Below are 17621 nucleotides of genomic sequence, written 5' to 3'. Positions count from 1 at the left end.
GATAGGAACAATAAAGTTTTATCTCAACCTAAAATCTATAAGTGTTTTGTGACAGGCTCAGTTGATTGAGTGGGCGGAGTCTTTGGCAGTCAGATGATTTTATTTAATTATTCAGTGATTCATGCTACAACTTCCTGTCAAAGTTTCAGAATAAATAAAAATTAACAAACTTTGTTTTGGAGCAGAGTGCGGCTTAGCTTAGCGCTGCCCCCTCCCATCATGCACTGGTCCATGTTAAAAATATTTCATATAATAACAATAAAGTCCCACCAGCTCCCACAATGCACCACAACTACTTTACATCAGCTGATACATTCAGGTATAAAAACAGTTTGTTTTAACAAAAAGTTTAAATAAAAATCAAAATAAAATCCCAACATTTTAAACAACCATTTCTAACCTTATTCTGAAAGGGCAAATATATTTTGAAGATTTCATGTTTTCACATACACGCTTTTTAATCCCAACTGTTTATTAATTAATTAACCAAGGCTAGAATAAATATGTAGACAACTGTAAACAAAAATGCTTTCAAAACATTAGCAGGGAATGTTATTTTGAAAGGCCATAGTAGGTGGGTTTATCGCAAAATTCTTTTTTTTTTAAAAATGGTGTGGTTTACATTTAAATTTAAATGAAGGAAAACAGTTTTCTAGGCCATTCAAACAGGAAGTGATTTCATAATGGGGGCAAATGGATTTGTCCAATTAAAAGGCACAGGAACTTTGGCTTGTTTTGACCCCACCCACCCACAACGCTTGTAACAATTTCACATAAAGTGCTTAAAATCTTTAAATAAGTGGAAAAAAACTCCAATATTAAAAGAAGTAAATTAAAAATGTAAAATGGGGAAAGTTGAACAGAAAATGAACTAAATGGCAGCGGTAGGCAGGTCTGAGGTCAGAAGGCAAACTGGGAATCGGCAGCTTCCTGTATTTTGTGGCTTTTTTCCCATTTAAAAAAAAAAAAAAAAAATCGAATCCAAACAGAAAGTGAAAAAAAAATATTAAAATAAGGGAGTGAAATTAATAAAATTAATTCAGTAAAAGATGGGACATTTGAAGCTCAACCACTCACAACTCAGCTTAATACACACACACACACACACACACACACACACACACACACACATAAATACCCACGCACAAACACACAGAAAGCCTTACATGTTGTACAGTATAAATACATTCATGATTAAAAAACCCACCCAAAATGTTGACCACCAACAAAAATATTTTAAATGAAGTAGAAAAATTCTACTTTAAAAAAAAAAAAAAAAAAATCTAAAGACACACAAACACAATCCATCACCAAAACCTCCAAACACCACGTAAAAAACCAGAACCCAGCATAATAATTCAGAAAATAAGGCACAGAAGAAGATTTTGAGATCGCAGCTTAACCCTAAAATAATAATTAAAAATAATAATCATTAACATAATTCCAGCCAATCAGACGGCAGTGTGCAGAGAGGCTGAAAATTCAAAAATAACAAGGCGGAAGTTTGTGAAGAACGAGAAAAATAAAAACCTGAAGTAAAAATAAAAACGTTGGAATCTGAATTTTAAACATAAAAAAGGGTCAAATCATTTCATTTCATTTAAAAATAATATCTATAATAATTTACTTAATGCTCATTGGTAATTTTAAATAAAGATAAATTCAAAGTAAACCTTTGATAAAAGGCAGGTTTTTTTCCTTCTTTTTTTTTTTTACTTCCTGATTTCGTTTCCTGCATCACATTAACAAACACAAACTGACGTCACCTCCATGATGGACTTCATTACCCACAATGCACTGCTACTCAGTCTGCTCCGGAATGTGCTCTGTAACCTCTGTAGCCATGGCCATGACCCTCGGTTGTGACATCATTTGCCACCATGATACGAGGCTGGCTGTAAGCACAGAAAGATATCCCCGTGGTCTGTCTGTCTGCGCCGCGGGCCAATCAGAAGCCCTGCGCTCTGAGCGGCCGCTCAGAGGTCAACGGTCAGATGGTGGACTTGGAAAAGGACACCCGGAGGTGCTGGTTGTGGTCCAGCTGGTGGTCATGAAGGGCGATCAGAGCCTCAATGGCTTCCTCCACCGAAGCCAGCTGCATCAGCGCCATCTTCCTGTCCTTCCTGTGACATCAGAGGAAGTGACATCATCAAGCACAACCCATCAGAAAGGAGGGAGAGGAAAGGAGTACATAAACACTTACAAAAAAAAAGTTTAAAGAATTTTTAATATTTTTTTTTTAACATTAGAAACTGAAGAGAAAACTGAACTTTTTAAACAGTTTATTTCATTATCTTTTTCTTTTTTCATTATTTCGTAAAGTAAACATTTCATACAGTAAACAATTATAGATTTAAATAATATTTTATAAAAATTTAAATTTAAAATTATTCAGTAACATCTGTATTTAAAAAAACATGTTTTTTGTTTTCATTTAAATAGTATTTTTCTTTTTAAATAAATCATAATAATCTGCTTTTTTCTGATTGGTTAACAATCACAAATCAGTGAACAGAGTTGCTTTGTTACTTACTGGAAAAACTTGAAAGCTTTTACTGCAAATCCATTCAAAGAAAATAAATCCTTCAACGCCTCCTCGCTCACTGAAGAGCTAGGAAACAAGGAAACAATGAAGGACAAAGATATTTAACTGCATATCAGTCTCCAAGAGTCAAACACATCAAACAGGAAGCGAGGCGGTCTTACGGGATGTTGGAGAGGTGCAACGTTGCTGACGGAGGGAAGATGTTGTTGAAGTTTTTGGAGCCCGGCTTTTTGAAGCGGTGGAGGGCAGAGCCTGAGAAGTCCCGAGTCAGTGCTTGTTCTTCTTGCCCAGCCCCTCCGCGAGGCAGCTGCACCACCGGGTGTTTGGACAACGTCACCCGGATCACGTTACCATGGAGACGCTGCCCGTTCAGGTGACTCATCGCTGTCATTGAGGAACAAATAGAGATTATTCAATAAATAATAATGAAAAACTAAGACAACGATTGAATTTATCAACAGATATTTTTGAGATAAACAAGAATTTTTCTTCTGCTCATCCATTACAGTATTAAAATCATTAAAAATACAATTCCGAACTTTTCATTCATTATAATTCAATTGACCACTGTACTCCCGTGCATTTAGTCATTATTCATGACAATATTTATTATTATGCTGAATTAATCATCATCACAGATTAATTCACTGAACTGGAATTAAAAACTAAAGTAGCTCTGACCTTCTGTATCATCGCTCACAGCTTCATTAAAAATGAAGAAAAAAATGTTAAAATGAATAAATTTTGTTTTTTTTAAATGAACTGAATTGTTTCAGACCGAGTTGAGCCTGCGTGGCGTCGCTCATCTGAACAAGAGCGTTTTCCTTCTTGTTGAAGAGGATTTTCACTCTCTGAACGTCTCCATAAACACCTGAAAAAACATGAAACAAAACTGTCAATGAATCAGCACAGAAACACCTTTCAAACACGTTAAATAAATAAAATTGGAGTTTTCTTACCGAACAGGATGAAGAGGCAGTGAGGCGTGACGTTCTGCAGAAGGTGAATAAAATTAGTTCAGTGGAAAATATATGTTTAAAGATTATAACTTGAAGTTTTTGACTAAGTATCATTCCTTTCCAATTCCACCGAAAGCAAAAGAAAATCAATTTAAAAATTTAAATGCCATATATCTGTCCGATGACTTCTTCACAAGAAATTCAATATACAGGGTGGGCCATTTATGTGGATACACCGTAATAACATGGGAATGGTTGGTGATATTAAAGTCCTGTTTGTGGCACATTAGTATATGTGAGGGGGCAAGCTCCTCAAGATGGGTGATGACCATGGTGGCCATTTAGAAGTCGGCCATCTTGGATACAACTTTTGTTTTTTCCAATAGGAAGAGGGCCATGTGACACATCGAACTTATTGATAATGTCACAAGAAAAACAATGGTGTGCTTGGTTTCAACGTAACTTTAATCTTTCAAGAGTTATTTACAAGTTTCTCTTTGTTCACAGCCATTGACATGTCGAAGAGGTTAACACGTGAGGAGCGGATCGAAATTGTGTTGATATCTGGTGAACGCAGTAACCGGGTCATTGCAGCAGATTTCAATGCAATACACCCTACGAGACCACCCATCTCCCATGCTACAGTCAGCAAACTGCTAAGTTTCAGTGTTGGATTTGCCAAAATGTGGACGAAAGAAAATGGTCATTAATGAAGAAACATCAGTGGCTGTCCCAGCTTCATTCAGCAAGAGCCCACAGCGTAGCACTCGCCGCGTGTCACTGAAGAGTAGCATTAGTCGAACATCCTTTCGGTGGATATTAGCTACTCACAAATGGCACCCTTACAAACTCCAGCTGGTGCAGCATCTCAACGAGGATGACCCAGATTGGCGCACAAAATTTGCAGAATGGGCAAAACAAAAATTGGAACAGGACCCTCAGTTCACGCAGAAGATTTTGTTCAGTGATGAGGCAAACTTTTATGTGAATGGTGAAGTTAACAAACAAAACCACCGCTATTGGTCTGACACTAACCCACATTGGATGGGTCCCTCCAAGACTGTTGGAACAACAAAAGCGATGGTTTGGTGTGGTATATGGGGTACAACGATAGTGGGTCCATTCTTCATCAATGGAAACATCAAGGCCACTGGATATTTGAAATTGCTACATGATGATGTGTTTCCCTCTTTGTGCACTGAAGCTGGCACGTTCCCTGAGTTTTTCCAGCAAGATGGTGCACCACCACATTATGGGTGCCAGGTCCGAGCATTCCTAGATGAACAGTTTCCTGGAAAGTGGATTGGTCGTCGTGGGCCAGTTGAATGGCCCCCAAGGTCTCCCGATCTGACCCCCTTAGACTTTTATCTTTGAGGTCATCTGAAGGCAATTGTCTATGGTGTGAAGATACGAGATGTGCAGCACCTGAAACTACAGATACTGGATGCCTGTGCTGGCATTTCTCCTGCGGTGTTGCTATCAGTGTGTGAAGTGGGAGAGGAGGGTTGCACTGACAATCCAACACAATGGGCAGCACATTGAACACATTTCATAAGTGGTCAGAAACTTGTAAATAACTCATGAAAGAATAAAGTTACGTTGAAACCAAGCACACCATTGTTTTTCTTGTGACATACCAATAGGTTTGATGAGTCACATGGCCCTCTTCCTATCCGGTTGTTCAGTCTGACGTCACTAGCCATGTCTGGGTCTAAACTCCGCTGCAGGTCCATATATCAAACGATCACTATGGCATTACTGAGAGTTGAAAAACTGTCTAAAGTCTTTCATCTTTAATAAAATGATCAGCGTTCTGCTCTACCAGGTGTAACAATTGAGTTTAACATCCAGGCATCCATGAAAACGGAATTTATGACATTTAACGGAGTTCGAAGTTAGAAGCTAGCGAGTTAGCTCGCTAGCTTCTATCTAAATACAATATAGCATGTCCTGACTGCGGGGTTTTGGAAACAAATTAAAACGTACAGCTCTGCTATCACTTCCAACATAAATGAAGACAGAAAACTAAAAAGCACTGACGTTTGTAGGGTTACTGAAGTTTGGCTAGCTGGTATATAATGATGTGCTACGTGACCGCTAGCGACACAGCTATGTTAGCATAATATAAACAAGCTAACTTTTTTTCCCCACTCAATAAAAGTTAACGTGAGTGTTCTCGGTGGTCAGGAACAAATCGCATGGCAGGATGCTGTAAAAGGACCAAACTTCAGCCAGGAGAACAACTGAGATAATCCATCCATAATACGAGGTTAGTCATTCATATACTGCTGCATGGGCTGGGCTGTAGCTACATCCTAAGGTTTTAAAAACTGAGCTTAAATAAATGATTAGCGGTAATAAAAGCCGAGGGAGGTCAACAGTGATCACTGACTGTTTTAGGAGCTTTTTGAGATCAAATAGAAGAAAATACATAACATTAAACATGTTAACAACACAAAAGCCATATTAAACGCAGACTACTTTAGGCCCGGAAGTAGGATTTGTCGCGTCATCACTGAACAACCGGATAGAAAAAACAAAAGTTGTATCCAAGATGGCCGACTTCTAAATGGCCACCATGGTCACCACCCATCTTGAGGAGTTTGCCCCCTCACATATACTAATGTGCCACAAACAGGACTTTAATATCACCAACCATGTTATTACGGTGTATCCACATAAATGGCCCACCCTGTAGATACGAATGCATGCACTTTCTGCAATACTGATATTAAGACTACAGAGCATCTTTTTTATTCATGTGAAAGTTCCAGATCTTTTGGGGATGATTTTCAGTACTGGCTAACCTCCATAAATATTGACTGCCCTTCTCTAACCTTTCAAGTATTAGATTATAGTTGCAAAATTTTTCATTCACAAACGTCGTTTATTGAAAATTACTCCGATTTTTGCTGGATTTAAAAATGAAGTGCTGCTCTGGAAGGCTTCATTAGACAAGTGTAACTTAAATGAAGCTCACACCTTACTTGATTGTATGTGCGTACTTTTGTTTTTTACTTTTATATGATAGATCACCTTACTGTACTTGTATGCTGCTTTATGGTATTTCTGACCTATACTGTTCTTTTGTTCTTTATTCGATGGCTGCTTTGTTCTTAACCACTTGTACCTGTATGTAACTTTTTGTTGTCATGTAAAATGAGTGCTGTAATTGTTATTTTGTTCAAAAACAAAAAACAAGTTAGCTCAGTGAGCTGTGCTCTGATTGGATAGTGACTGTGTGAGCGAGCATGTGTGACCTCTGACCTCTGGGTTCAGGTTCGACACCAGCAGCACCGAATGGACAGCAGGAGGCGCCATCTGCAGCGAGACGCGAGGATGAGACACTAGCGAGCCGGGGACGGCCGCCATGGACAGACCTGAGGACGGAAAACACCAAAACTTTATTTCAGTGGTTTCCATATTCACGCTCAGCGCATCCAGCAGCCGGATTATTAAACATGGACTCATCTTAAAACATGTAAATGTCAATGGTCAAAGGTGATGTTCATGTGCAACTCACCTGTGTGTTGGTGGAAAGTGGGTGGGAATGCCGCTGCTCCATACGGAGGCAAAGCTACACCTGAAAAACACATACAGGTTAGCTCACTAGCCCCGCCCCCATACAATGACTCTGAGGTCTGCATAGAGTTATAGAAATGACAGCTGCTGGTCAGTCGAGGTGTGTGCGCTTGATGAGTTGTAATGAATTTGTACAACTGAAACACCAGCGTACTTGATGATGTCACAGGTCCAGAGTTCTTTCGGCCGTCCCCTCTTAATTTAACTGTGACTAATATGTTATGAAGCTTAACTTTAATCTCAGCCAACTCGATTTACTCAGGAACAAATAAAACCCTGAAAAAGCCAAACATTAACATTTCAAAGTTATCTAAGAGACCTATATATCATGTTTAACCTGAGTAGTAAAAGACCGTGGGGGGGGGGGGTTTGAAAATGATGTGCCGGGAATCCGCTGTTCTCGCCGGCTCTAGTGATCCTCGACCTCCCAGTCTGCTATGGAGCTGGTGGGTAACAGACGTCTCCGAAGACGTCGGAGGCATCAGGGAATATTTTCGGCATGACTTATCACGAGTACACGAGAACACAAGTACGCAAAAGTATGCATATTGAGACAGGCCCTTACTCTTACCGAAGGTGGCGGCGGGCTCTAGCTCTCCGCTTGGCAGGTCGGCTCTGGTGAAGTCCCGACTCTTGTCGTTGTTGTACTTCACGTTGAGCACGCTCAGTTTGGAGAAGTCGATCCTCAGCGTGCAGCAGCCGTTATAGATGTTCTGACCGTCTAGAGTCTGACAGAGAGAAGGACACATACTGTGATCTGACTGGACCCGCACCAGTTCAGACCTAGAACTGGAGCTGGATTTCTAAGTGTGTGTGTGTGTGTGTGTGTGTGTGTGTGTGTGTGTGTGTGTGTGAGAGAGAGAGAGAGAGATGTGAGTGAGAATGTGTGTGTAAGTGTATGACTCACAGCCTTGGCGTGCTGAGCATGCACGGTGTCGCTGAACTGCAGGAGAGCCTGAAACTGGTTGTTTCTGGTGAACGTGATGATCTTCAGCACGGAGCCAAACTTACTAAAGATCTGTGGAAAAATTTTATTAATACCATCAAGAACTGTTAGAAAGGACATGATAATAAAAACTTCAATAATAATAACAATAATAACACTGATGATATCTGCAGTCCTGACCTGCTGGAGGACCTCCAGAGTCACAGGGTAAAATAAATTCTCCACAATGATTCTCAGGACGGGACTCTGACCTGGAGCTATGCCCCGGCCCTCCCCACCTGAAGCCATGTTCCCAGAGTGCACTGCTCCTGCATTCATGGCCTGCAGCGTTGCCTGAGCCCTCTGTCAGCAAACAAACATATTATTGATTGTTTAAAGGACCATCTCGCTGCTTTTTGTAAACAGATGACAGATCAAACTTCAAACAAATAAACAGACACCATGGGTGGGGCCTGAGCTGCTGCTCCTCACCTGATTGGTCATATTGTCAGTCTTGAGCTCGCGATGGGTGGAGTACTGAATGTAGACTGGCTGGCTCCTGATGGAGGGAGTGGCTGAGGTGTAGTAGTTCACCATGGTAACAGCGGCTTCTTCTGACGCCATTTCTAAAAACGCCTGAAAAGAAAAAAACGATTAGTTAAAAATGTCATGTGTTCCTCTCTGTGTGAGTCTGTCACGGTGGGACGTCTTTTCTAAGCTAACATTAGCTAGAGCTGCTCTCTGTAGAAAATCTGTCCATTCACACAGAAGGGAAAAAAAAAAGATTTGCTTGGATCATGTGACAGGTGTAAACAAAATAAAGCAGTGAGGGAGCAGTACAAAAGCCTTTCATTACTTTAATCCACACTGAGATCAGACCACAAAGGAGACTGAAGAGAACACAAAGCCTCAGCCATCATGTGTTTGACTTTCACTACCTCACAAATTACACAACACAGTGAACCACACTGCTGTGCAGAAGTCTTGAACCGCCCCTTATTTCTGACCATTTTCGGAAGACTGTTTTTTGTTTGTAAACCCGCTCTCTGTGAGCCATTCAAGAATGAAAATGCTCCAAACACAAAGAGTAACAAGTGTCTATGCACAACAGAAAACTTAGTGAGGAACCAGCTTTAAATAATTTTAGACTCTTTGTTACTCGCCTGTTACAGCCTGTCATAAAAACACACCACTCAGTGGAAGAGTGGCTTAGACCCTGCCTAACATTCACATACACTTGTTGCGCTCTGATGGATGTATCGTGGGTAATTTAGGGTTCAGTATCTGTCCCCCCGATACTTCCACATGCCTCAGAGCAGCTGCAGGTGGAACCATTTATCTCTGCACACGTTTCACTGAACCGATTTCCCATCGTTCCATCCAAATACAAAGAAATGAGGGCTGACTTGAAACTTTTGCACAACACCATATTACAACACAAGCTGAAATAAGAGTTCAGCTCTGGTGCCATGACGCACACCTGAAACATGTCATTACTTGTTTCCATGAACATGTCACTGTTAGTGACAGACCCATGAGACGATTATTAAAATAACTTGTAGTGTCCAATGCATCAATGAAGGATTATTTATCTCTGGATGAGAGGTCATCTGTAAGAACCTGAGAGGGCACTAAAGCAATGAGAAGCCATTAAAAAAAGACAATCTGAGTCACATGCGGCGTGATGACATAGACAAGATAAAATACAAATAAACAGTGTGCTGGTTGGCTCAGCTGGAGCTCTGCATATACAGGGTACAATCATATTAACTGTTTTTACTAAGAAACAAAACTGACATGCCCATTTTCCCACTAAATTTGAATTCAACGAAGAGGTGTTGTGGGCGGGAATTCATTTTGCTTCGTCTCTCCGCTCCTTCACTCTGATGTCCAGAGGCCTGCGCTACAAAGCAGGATTTGGTCTTATCCATGTGACTTCAGGTTTAACTCTTTTTTCTGTTTTTCAAAGGTGGTTCACTTTTTACTGGGATATATCGCTATGGTTACTTATGCTGCAAACAGGCTATGTTCCAGATTACACATCAACAGGTGTGAAACTCCCACCTACTGACTAATCAATTCTCTGGAAAACAGCATCGCCACTCCTGGCAGAGCCCTCAGACTGCTGCGCAGTGTCTCTCTCGCGGAGAGGGTTGGACCAAGTGACCCTGAATCCTCCCTTAGTTATGATGCAATAGGTGTAGGCTGCTGGGGGATTCCCATTATGCACTGAGTGTTTCTTCTTCACTCACTATGTGTTAATAAACCTCTCTGAAATTAATCATTAGTTATTATTAATCTCTGGCTCCCCTCCACAGCATGTCTTTGTCCTGTCAAACCGGTCGCTGCACATGGCCACCCCTGCCTGAACCTGTTTCTACTGGAGGTTTCTACCTGTTAAAAGGGAGCTTTTCCTTCCCACTGTCGCTTAGGTGCTTGTTCATAGGGGTTGCTTAATTGTTGGGGTTTTCTCCGCAGTATTGTAGAGTTTTTATTTTACAATATGCGAGGTGTGAGGTGACTGTCTGGTGCTGTACAAATAAAACTGAACTAAACTGAATGTCTCTGTGCTTCCCCAATGAGCATCAGTATAAACATAGATTGTTAGATGCAGCTTTACTTCTTTTCTTTTTTTTTACCTGTTTAATGCAAACAAGTTACAACAACGTTATTATAGTATTAAATGGACTAAATCTGAAGTTGATTCAGTTGAATGAAATAGTCTAAAATCTGTGATGATTTTATCAGTGAGAGCTGCTCCACAGTTTGCAAAGCGTCTTATTTTCCTAGACATCAAAAGTGCCTGGCACGTGTTCATCTGTCTGCTCTTCTATTCCTCCTAAGCAGTTACATTTTGTCGAATTTATGAGAAACAGTGTCATTTCCAAAAGCCTTCCATCTTCTAAACAGATACCTTCCAAACTCGTCCTGCCTTTGTACACAACTTATTTGTTTTGATTGGATGTCATCTTGTTTTTATTATTTGACAAAAGTCTCGATACATTTTATCATCATTTTCATGTTTCTGCACAAGCTTTTATTTAGATATTGCCTTGTTTTCGTCAGAAAAAAACATTGCAGTCGCACATTCACACAGTCACATTTTAACTGGCGTTCTTTCCAGGCTTTAAATAGGCTAAGCTGTTGTCCAGTCTAACTGACCGAAGCATTTAAAGCACTCACGCCTTCATAAAGCGCTGGTCCTCCACCACTACTTTCGTTAAGCAGGCATCTGTATACTGTGTTCAATCTTGTTAGATTTTTCTCATATTACAGCTTTATCTCCCTTTGCAGCTTTGTGTGACTGCTTATCCTGATTGCAGATGTTAGGGTAAGTGAATCCAGATGAAGGAAAGATAGGTGGGTACAACTCGCGTTGGGCGTTGGGGGTGAGGGAAGGGAGACAGGATAGTGAGGGTCTATTGTAGGGTCTTTACCTTACGACATGTTGTGATTTGGTGCTGTATAAATAAAACTGAACTGAAGTGAATAACAAAGTGCCTTCTTGTGGCTAACTAAAGAGCTATATAATGACACACGGTGATTACTCACTCAGTACAACCTCACAAACCCCCACACAGCTACCAAATGTGTTAGTAATAAATTTGGATGCAAGATGGCGTCGCAAGCAGTCGCAGCCGAACGCCGCTCTCAACAATTTAGTGGATTTCTTTTTATTTTGTGTATTTTTATTTCACTTTTCCTCCAATTAACAAGAGCACATGTGCTGTACAGTAAAACTGAATTGCTCAGGGTTCTAAACCACATAAACCTGCACACTTTCACCAGCAAGGACTTAATAATAATAAAGAACAGGTTAAGAGGAATTCAGACAGTTGTGTACTGCGCACCTTGCTGGCATCGTTAGCGCTCACCTGATTCTTTGTCTTCAGTGTGATCAGCTGACTAACTCGACCAAAGGGAAGCGCCAGAGAAAGCACTTCCTGTTCAGAGACGTCAGGGGGAAGCTGACGCAGGTGAAGGACCCGAGATGGGACGCACTGAGCACGCTCTGAAACACACAGTCTATCAGTGCCATCCACTGCAGATAGACAGAAACAGACAGGTAAATTATGATGGAAAGGGTTCAGGTGGGAGGAGCTTCCCTTTCATAGACTTTCATAGACTCACCTGTGGACAGGTGAGAGGAGCTCATGTTCTCAGAGCTGCTGACAGACGAGCTGAACTCTGACTCCTGGAAACAAACACAATAATCATTTATTGAAATGTCAAAGTTATATCACATTTCATCAATTTATTAATGAATTTATCAAATCAGCAGCACATGAACCTCCATATTTAAAATCCTGTGTCTTCTTTTGCAATTTTTTTTTTGAGACGTGATTGATCTTTAAAGCCTGTTTCCTGAGACAGACTGCAGGAGATGATTGATGACTTCTTCATTTTCAGCTCTGAGCTTCTGTTTAACTTTACCGCTAACATTTTAACCATTAACCTTCTCCCGGGATCAGTTAAAGAAGCTTCGGGCTCTGCTGGTGACATTTTAGAACCCCAAAGTCGAACTAATTAACAGAAAATGAAAGTAATTCCTCTCTGTTTGTACACAGACAGAGAGGCTCTTTGCGTGAACACGCACATATCGCGAGATTTCAGATAATAAAACACCGCGGCTGTCGCTACTGTTGCCCCGTGACACTTTCACGCCGAGCCGAACAGAACAGAGCAGAGTTGCACAGCACAGCACAGCACAGCACAGCACAGCGCACGAGCAACTAAACAGCGCGCGAGGAGCAGGAAAACGGGGCTCTGGGAGAGCATTTCAGTAAACACCAACAACAAACAGGCAGGGAGGGGCGCGCCTGAGGCTCGCGCAGGTGCGGTTCAGTCACCAAGGAAACGAAGGGAGGAAGGAAGGTAAAAGTGCGGTGGGAACGGTTCCGAGAAGGTTCGGGACGGTTTCCCGTTCTCACCCGTCCATGGTCCGTGCTGAGGAAGAGGAGGAAGCGCAGCAGAGAAGGAGTTGTTTTGGTCCGCGAGCCTTCGCAGCCAGGCAGCCACCAAGGAGAACAACGAGCTCACTTCCCGTTTGGTGACGTCACGACAGAACATGGCGTCTGGAGGACACACCTCAGATAAAAAGAAATACAATAATTATAAAAAATAATTATAGTAACAATTAAAAGACTTAAGAATAAGTCAAATATATTCATCATTGTATTTAAAACAATATCAAATACATGTACAATTAAAAATACTATTACAAACAGATAAATGTAAAAAGATTTTACAAAATGACATTTAAAAGAAAATGCATGTTTTGTATGTAAAATTAACATAAATTAAAATGAAAAATAATTCCTGAAATATGGAATAAAATAAAAAGTACTTAGTTTATTATATTTTTTTTCAAAGCAAGATAAATAAAATCAATTTAAAATTGCTTATCAATTATAACTCCATTAAACACATTAAATAAATTTAATTTCTGCCTTAAATTCAAAATATGGTATAAATTTAAATAAATACTAATAAAAATTGCTTCAAGTAAAATAAAAATGTAATTTATAATAAAATACATGTTGAAATGTATTAGGCCTTCATTCATGTAAAATAATATGTGTTTGAAAAAATCTGAAATTCTACATTTGAAAACAATCGCAAAAATTATTGCAATGCAATTCTACCAGTTTTGGCAGCTTTTATGAAAATAGAACAAAAAAAGCTCTACTCCTTTTATTTAAAAAATACAACAATAAAAAAATGAAGCACTTTTTTCACACTTTTTGTTGAACTCCTGAGTGTTCTTGTTTGGGTGCCTAATATTTAAAGGGGAGAGCAGTGCTGTACTATTTTAGACTGTCATATTTGGTTTCCCTGCCATGGCTGTTCCACATTGGACTACCACCTCTAGTATTAGTATATTTTGGAGAAATTAATCGGACTGTTGTCTGAAGTGTAATCCTTTTTCTTTTTTCTTAACTTTATCTGACTGAAGACAGACCAGCTGTAGCCACTATGACATCACCCATCTACTGTACAGACACAGATACCTGCTAAATGCTGAATTGTAGAATTTCACTCATCAGAACTCCACCTCAGACTTTTAATGTCTGTTAGTACATTTGACTCCACAGCAGATTTTATAACACTATTTAATAAAAAGCTCCAACCGCTCAAACACGGTCCACAGGTCCAGTAAAGGGACTTAAATTAGCTGAGGTGAAGCCTAGCAGGTAGCTAGAAACTACAGCACCTGTCTGAGGACCACCCCTAATAATGCAAACTCTAAGCCTCAATACAGTTTAATCAGGTGAGTTATAAAGGTGAAGATGCAAGGAGCAGAATCTGATGGTGAAGGTAGTCTTTAATTACCCAGGGTCAGCCGTCCAAAGCAACAGACAGTGCACAAGGAAGGTGGAGTGGACAGAGATGAGTGGGTGATGTGTGAAAGGGAGAGTTGATAAGCTCGTAGTGAGACCTGCTGTGATGGATGGTTCAGGGACGGTGGCACTGATTAAAAAGGCAGGAGGGTGAGCTGAAGATGTTAAAATCTCTTCTTTTGGTGCTGAGCAGGATGGGCGGGGTTAGAAAAGGGCACATGAGCTCAGGCTCAGCGGTTTGGAGACAAAGTCTGAGGTGTTTTTGACATTAGACCTCAGACATTTGATGGATGTACTGAAGGAAAACATGCAGAGAATTGGTGATTGAGGCCCCTAAAGGAGTGGCTAAAGAGGAAACAGGTGAGTTATACATGTAGTTCTGAAGAGGACCCTGGACAGACACCAAACCTCCTTGTATCAGTTTGTAAACATCAGTGACAACAGTGAAAACTGTTCCCTGTGTCCTTTTTGGTCTAATTGTTTTTGTTTTGTGTGCCCAGCCTTGTCAGTCTGTTGGAAGCACATGTAATGATTTTCATTACATTTCCTGCTCAGACTAGAAGTTTTTTTTTGTTTGTTTGTTTGTTTTGTTATCAAATATCATAACCCAAGATGCTTAACTCTGTCCAAGCATGATTACAAAAGTATCCTCACTGTCCAATATGTTTCTCCTGCAACATTTTAGCTTCATGGTCACAGTCTGCTCAGCACTGCCACCTTCACCTTCACTGCAACCTTTAAAATATAAGACCTTATATAAGGTCTTATATTTTATATAAGGTCTTATATTCTGAAACACAGGAACTCTGCCAGTTTTTAGCACAATTCTGTTTTTGATTTCTTGTTTGTTGATTCAACATCTGCTAACTCTTCAGTTATTGGTGCAAACCAAGATTTCAACTCACTTTTACACACACACACACACACACGTGTGTGTGTGTGTGTGTGTGTGTGCATATATATATTAATAAATGACAAATTAAAAAGGCATGAACATTTTTTTTGGATCAAAAAATACATTTTTATTAATAGAGATTTCACTACTGAGGTTAAACATGATATATAAGTCACTTAGATCACTTCTAAATGTTAATGTTTGGTTTATTTCAGTGTTTTATTTGTTCCTGAGTAAACCGGTTTGGCTGTGATTAAAGTTAAGCTTCATAACATATTACTCACAGTTAAATTAAGAGGGGACAGCAGTAAAAACTCCGGACCTGTGTCATCATCAAGTACGCTGGTGTTCCAATTGTACAAATCTCGAGTCTGTACTCCCGTGCGTTCTCGGCGAGTACGTACTTGCGTACTTGAGAATTGAGAAAGGGCCTCTGTCTTGCTAGCTTGCGCTGCGCTCAGTGGATCTGCACTCGACAGTGCAGCCTAGGCGGTGTAGTCGAATGCAGATCCACTGAGCGCTCAACACAGACAGCATCGTCAGAAGGAAAGTTGATAAAATAAATTAAAAATTTTGTATTGTTCGATACATATGCGTACCGAACCGAAACCACTGTATCGAACGGTTCAATATCGATATGAGTATCGTTGCACCCCTGATATATATGTATAATAAATTGGTTACAAGATGGCGTTTAACTTCTTACACAGTGTGTCTTTGTCCTGTCTTCCTGCTCTAATTGCTACCTCTCCCTGTTGTAGGTTTCTTCCTGTTTAAGGGAAGTTTTTCCTTCCCTTTGTCGCTAAAGTGCTTGCTCACAGGGAGCCATGTGATTTTTGGTGTTTTCAGTTTTCTTTGCATTACACAGGTCTGAAAAAAAATTTAAAAAAAATAAAAATTCAGCTGCATTGGCGGTCCTAGCCTGTTTGGCGCCCTGGGCGAACACTCCCTCGGGTTGTGTGAGACTTTAAATCATCAAACTGTAAATTATAAATTTTAAATTGTTATTGATCCCTTTACCCCTGGTCCTAAAGCGTATATTTATTTTCTCACTCTTCTTATATTTATTGTTTGTTTACTTGCACTGCTGTAACTGGAGCCTCGTCATCTTGTCTCTCTACTGGACTGTATGTAGCGGAGATGACAATAAAGTTTACTTTGACTTCAGCAGCAAGCAGGCGCACCGAGGGCTCTCGTATAGAATTTGGAAAAAACATCGGTGCAAATTATAAGTCTGTATCATGATCTCTGGTGTTTTCGTGTTCGTTGGTTTGTTTTTTATTTTGTTTTATTTTCCGAGTTGGTTATTAGACGCTGCTCCAGCCAGCCAGAGAATCCCCCGCCGCCCCGCCCTCTCCTCCCTGTGCCGCAAGCAGTAGGCGCACCTCGCAAACGGAGGGCGCCCTTAAGCCTGACGCTCTGCCTGCCTCTATCGCGTTCGGTGTGAACACACCGTTACTCCCAGCAAATGGGCGATAGAAAACCGATTGGTGCCTGCGCCATTCCCACTATGCGCTGGCTGATGTCGGGGCAGCATGAGTAGCCTACGAGCAATTTTTTTTTTTGCCGATGCCCGTGATGCCGCCCCCACCACGATGCCGCCCCGGGCAATCGCCGGTGTCGCCCGTATCAGAAACCGCTACTGTTCAGCTGCATGGAATACTTTTGGTAAATTTCATGTTTTTTAGGGTGTTGACTCAAAAAATGATCTTCAGTTGCCTCCATGACGTACAGTTTTCTTTTGTTTTCTTTTTGTTTTTTTTGCAAAACATGAGGAGTTGACATTATAAAAAGCACAACAGCAATGACAAAAATCAATATTTGATTTTCAATACTATGCATAATTTTTCCGAGATTCCTTACCTTTCCCTATGAACAAAACAAACCTGTTGGGGATCATCTGAGCTCCTCACATCGCCAAACCTACGGTACCCTCCCACTCCTACTGACCCCCCTCAATTTATTTCATTTTCTAGAAATATTACATTAATGTAAGAAATAATTATTGGTTATGGTTTTTTGACTCAAGTATACGATACCAAATTTCAGTTTTAAAAGGGACATTGCACGCTTAATTAAACTAAAAACGTGAGTTCTGCTAGCAAACCTGACGAGATGGAATTAAAAAATATATATTTTTGAATTTTTCAGTGAGATGAAAATCTAAGAAACAGTCAAAAAAATGGTTTTTGGTTGCATACATGTGTTAGTGTCGGACTGCCACCGTTGGGATTTTGTACTATATATGAAAACAATTGAACTGAACAAAATGCAGTATTTTACACAAGTGAATGAATTTTGAGCAAACTCTAAGCAATTAAAAAAATTATAGTCCGATTGATGCATCTCGTCGGTATGCGGACCGGAAGTTATG

At 40.3% G+C, this 17621-nt stretch overlaps 1 protein-coding gene across 3 annotated transcripts; it reads right to left on the bottom strand.

The window, feature by feature from the left end:
* Positions 1 to 81: 81 nt before the first annotated feature.
* Positions 82 to 13095, bottom strand: LOC120714000 (polypyrimidine tract-binding protein 3-like). Of its 3 annotated transcripts, none has more exons than XM_039999982.1 (14): positions 12943 to 13095; positions 12143 to 12206; positions 11887 to 12053; positions 8504 to 8647; positions 8213 to 8374; positions 7994 to 8104; positions 7658 to 7814; positions 7028 to 7087; positions 6772 to 6884; positions 3505 to 3538; positions 3324 to 3416; positions 2707 to 2929; positions 2534 to 2611; positions 82 to 2123 (listed from the first exon to the last, which is right to left on the bottom strand). In XM_039999982.1, the coding sequence occupies exons 2-14, from the start codon at positions 12165 to 12167 to the stop codon at positions 1991 to 1993; spliced, it is 1500 nt and encodes a 499-aa protein (XP_039855916.1). In that variant the 5' UTR covers positions 12168 to 12206; positions 12943 to 13095; the 3' UTR covers positions 82 to 1990. The 3 variants fall into 3 exon arrangements, with proteins under 3 accessions (XP_039855916.1, XP_039855917.1, XP_039855918.1); XM_039999983.1 differs by having other exon boundaries at positions 11887 to 12023; XM_039999984.1 differs by lacking the exons at positions 11887 to 12053; positions 12143 to 12206; positions 12943 to 13095 and adding an exon at positions 11726 to 11859 and having other exon boundaries at positions 8504 to 8619.
* Positions 13096 to 17621: the final 4526 nt, after the last annotated feature.

Source organism: Simochromis diagramma, unplaced genomic scaffold, assembly GCF_900408965.1.
Source record: "Simochromis diagramma unplaced genomic scaffold, fSimDia1.1 OVJJ01000596.1, whole genome shotgun sequence".
NCBI lineage: Eukaryota > Metazoa > Chordata > Actinopteri > Cichliformes > Cichlidae > Simochromis > Simochromis diagramma.
This window is presented reverse-complemented; position numbering and strand designations above follow the sequence as displayed.

Bases quoted from the DNA above. Each gene is read 5' to 3' on its own strand.
- LOC120714000 (XM_039999982.1), bottom strand. From the start codon at position 12,167: ATGAGCTCCTCTCACCTGTCCACAG. The intron at 8,375-8,503 runs GTGAGGAGCAGC...GTTTGCTGACAG, and splicing joins CTGACAATATGACCAATCAG to AGGGCTCAGGCAACGCTGCA. The intron at 7,815-7,993 runs GTGAGTCATACA...TCTCTCTGTCAG, and splicing joins ATGCTCAGCACGCCAAGGCT to ACTCTAGACGGTCAGAACAT.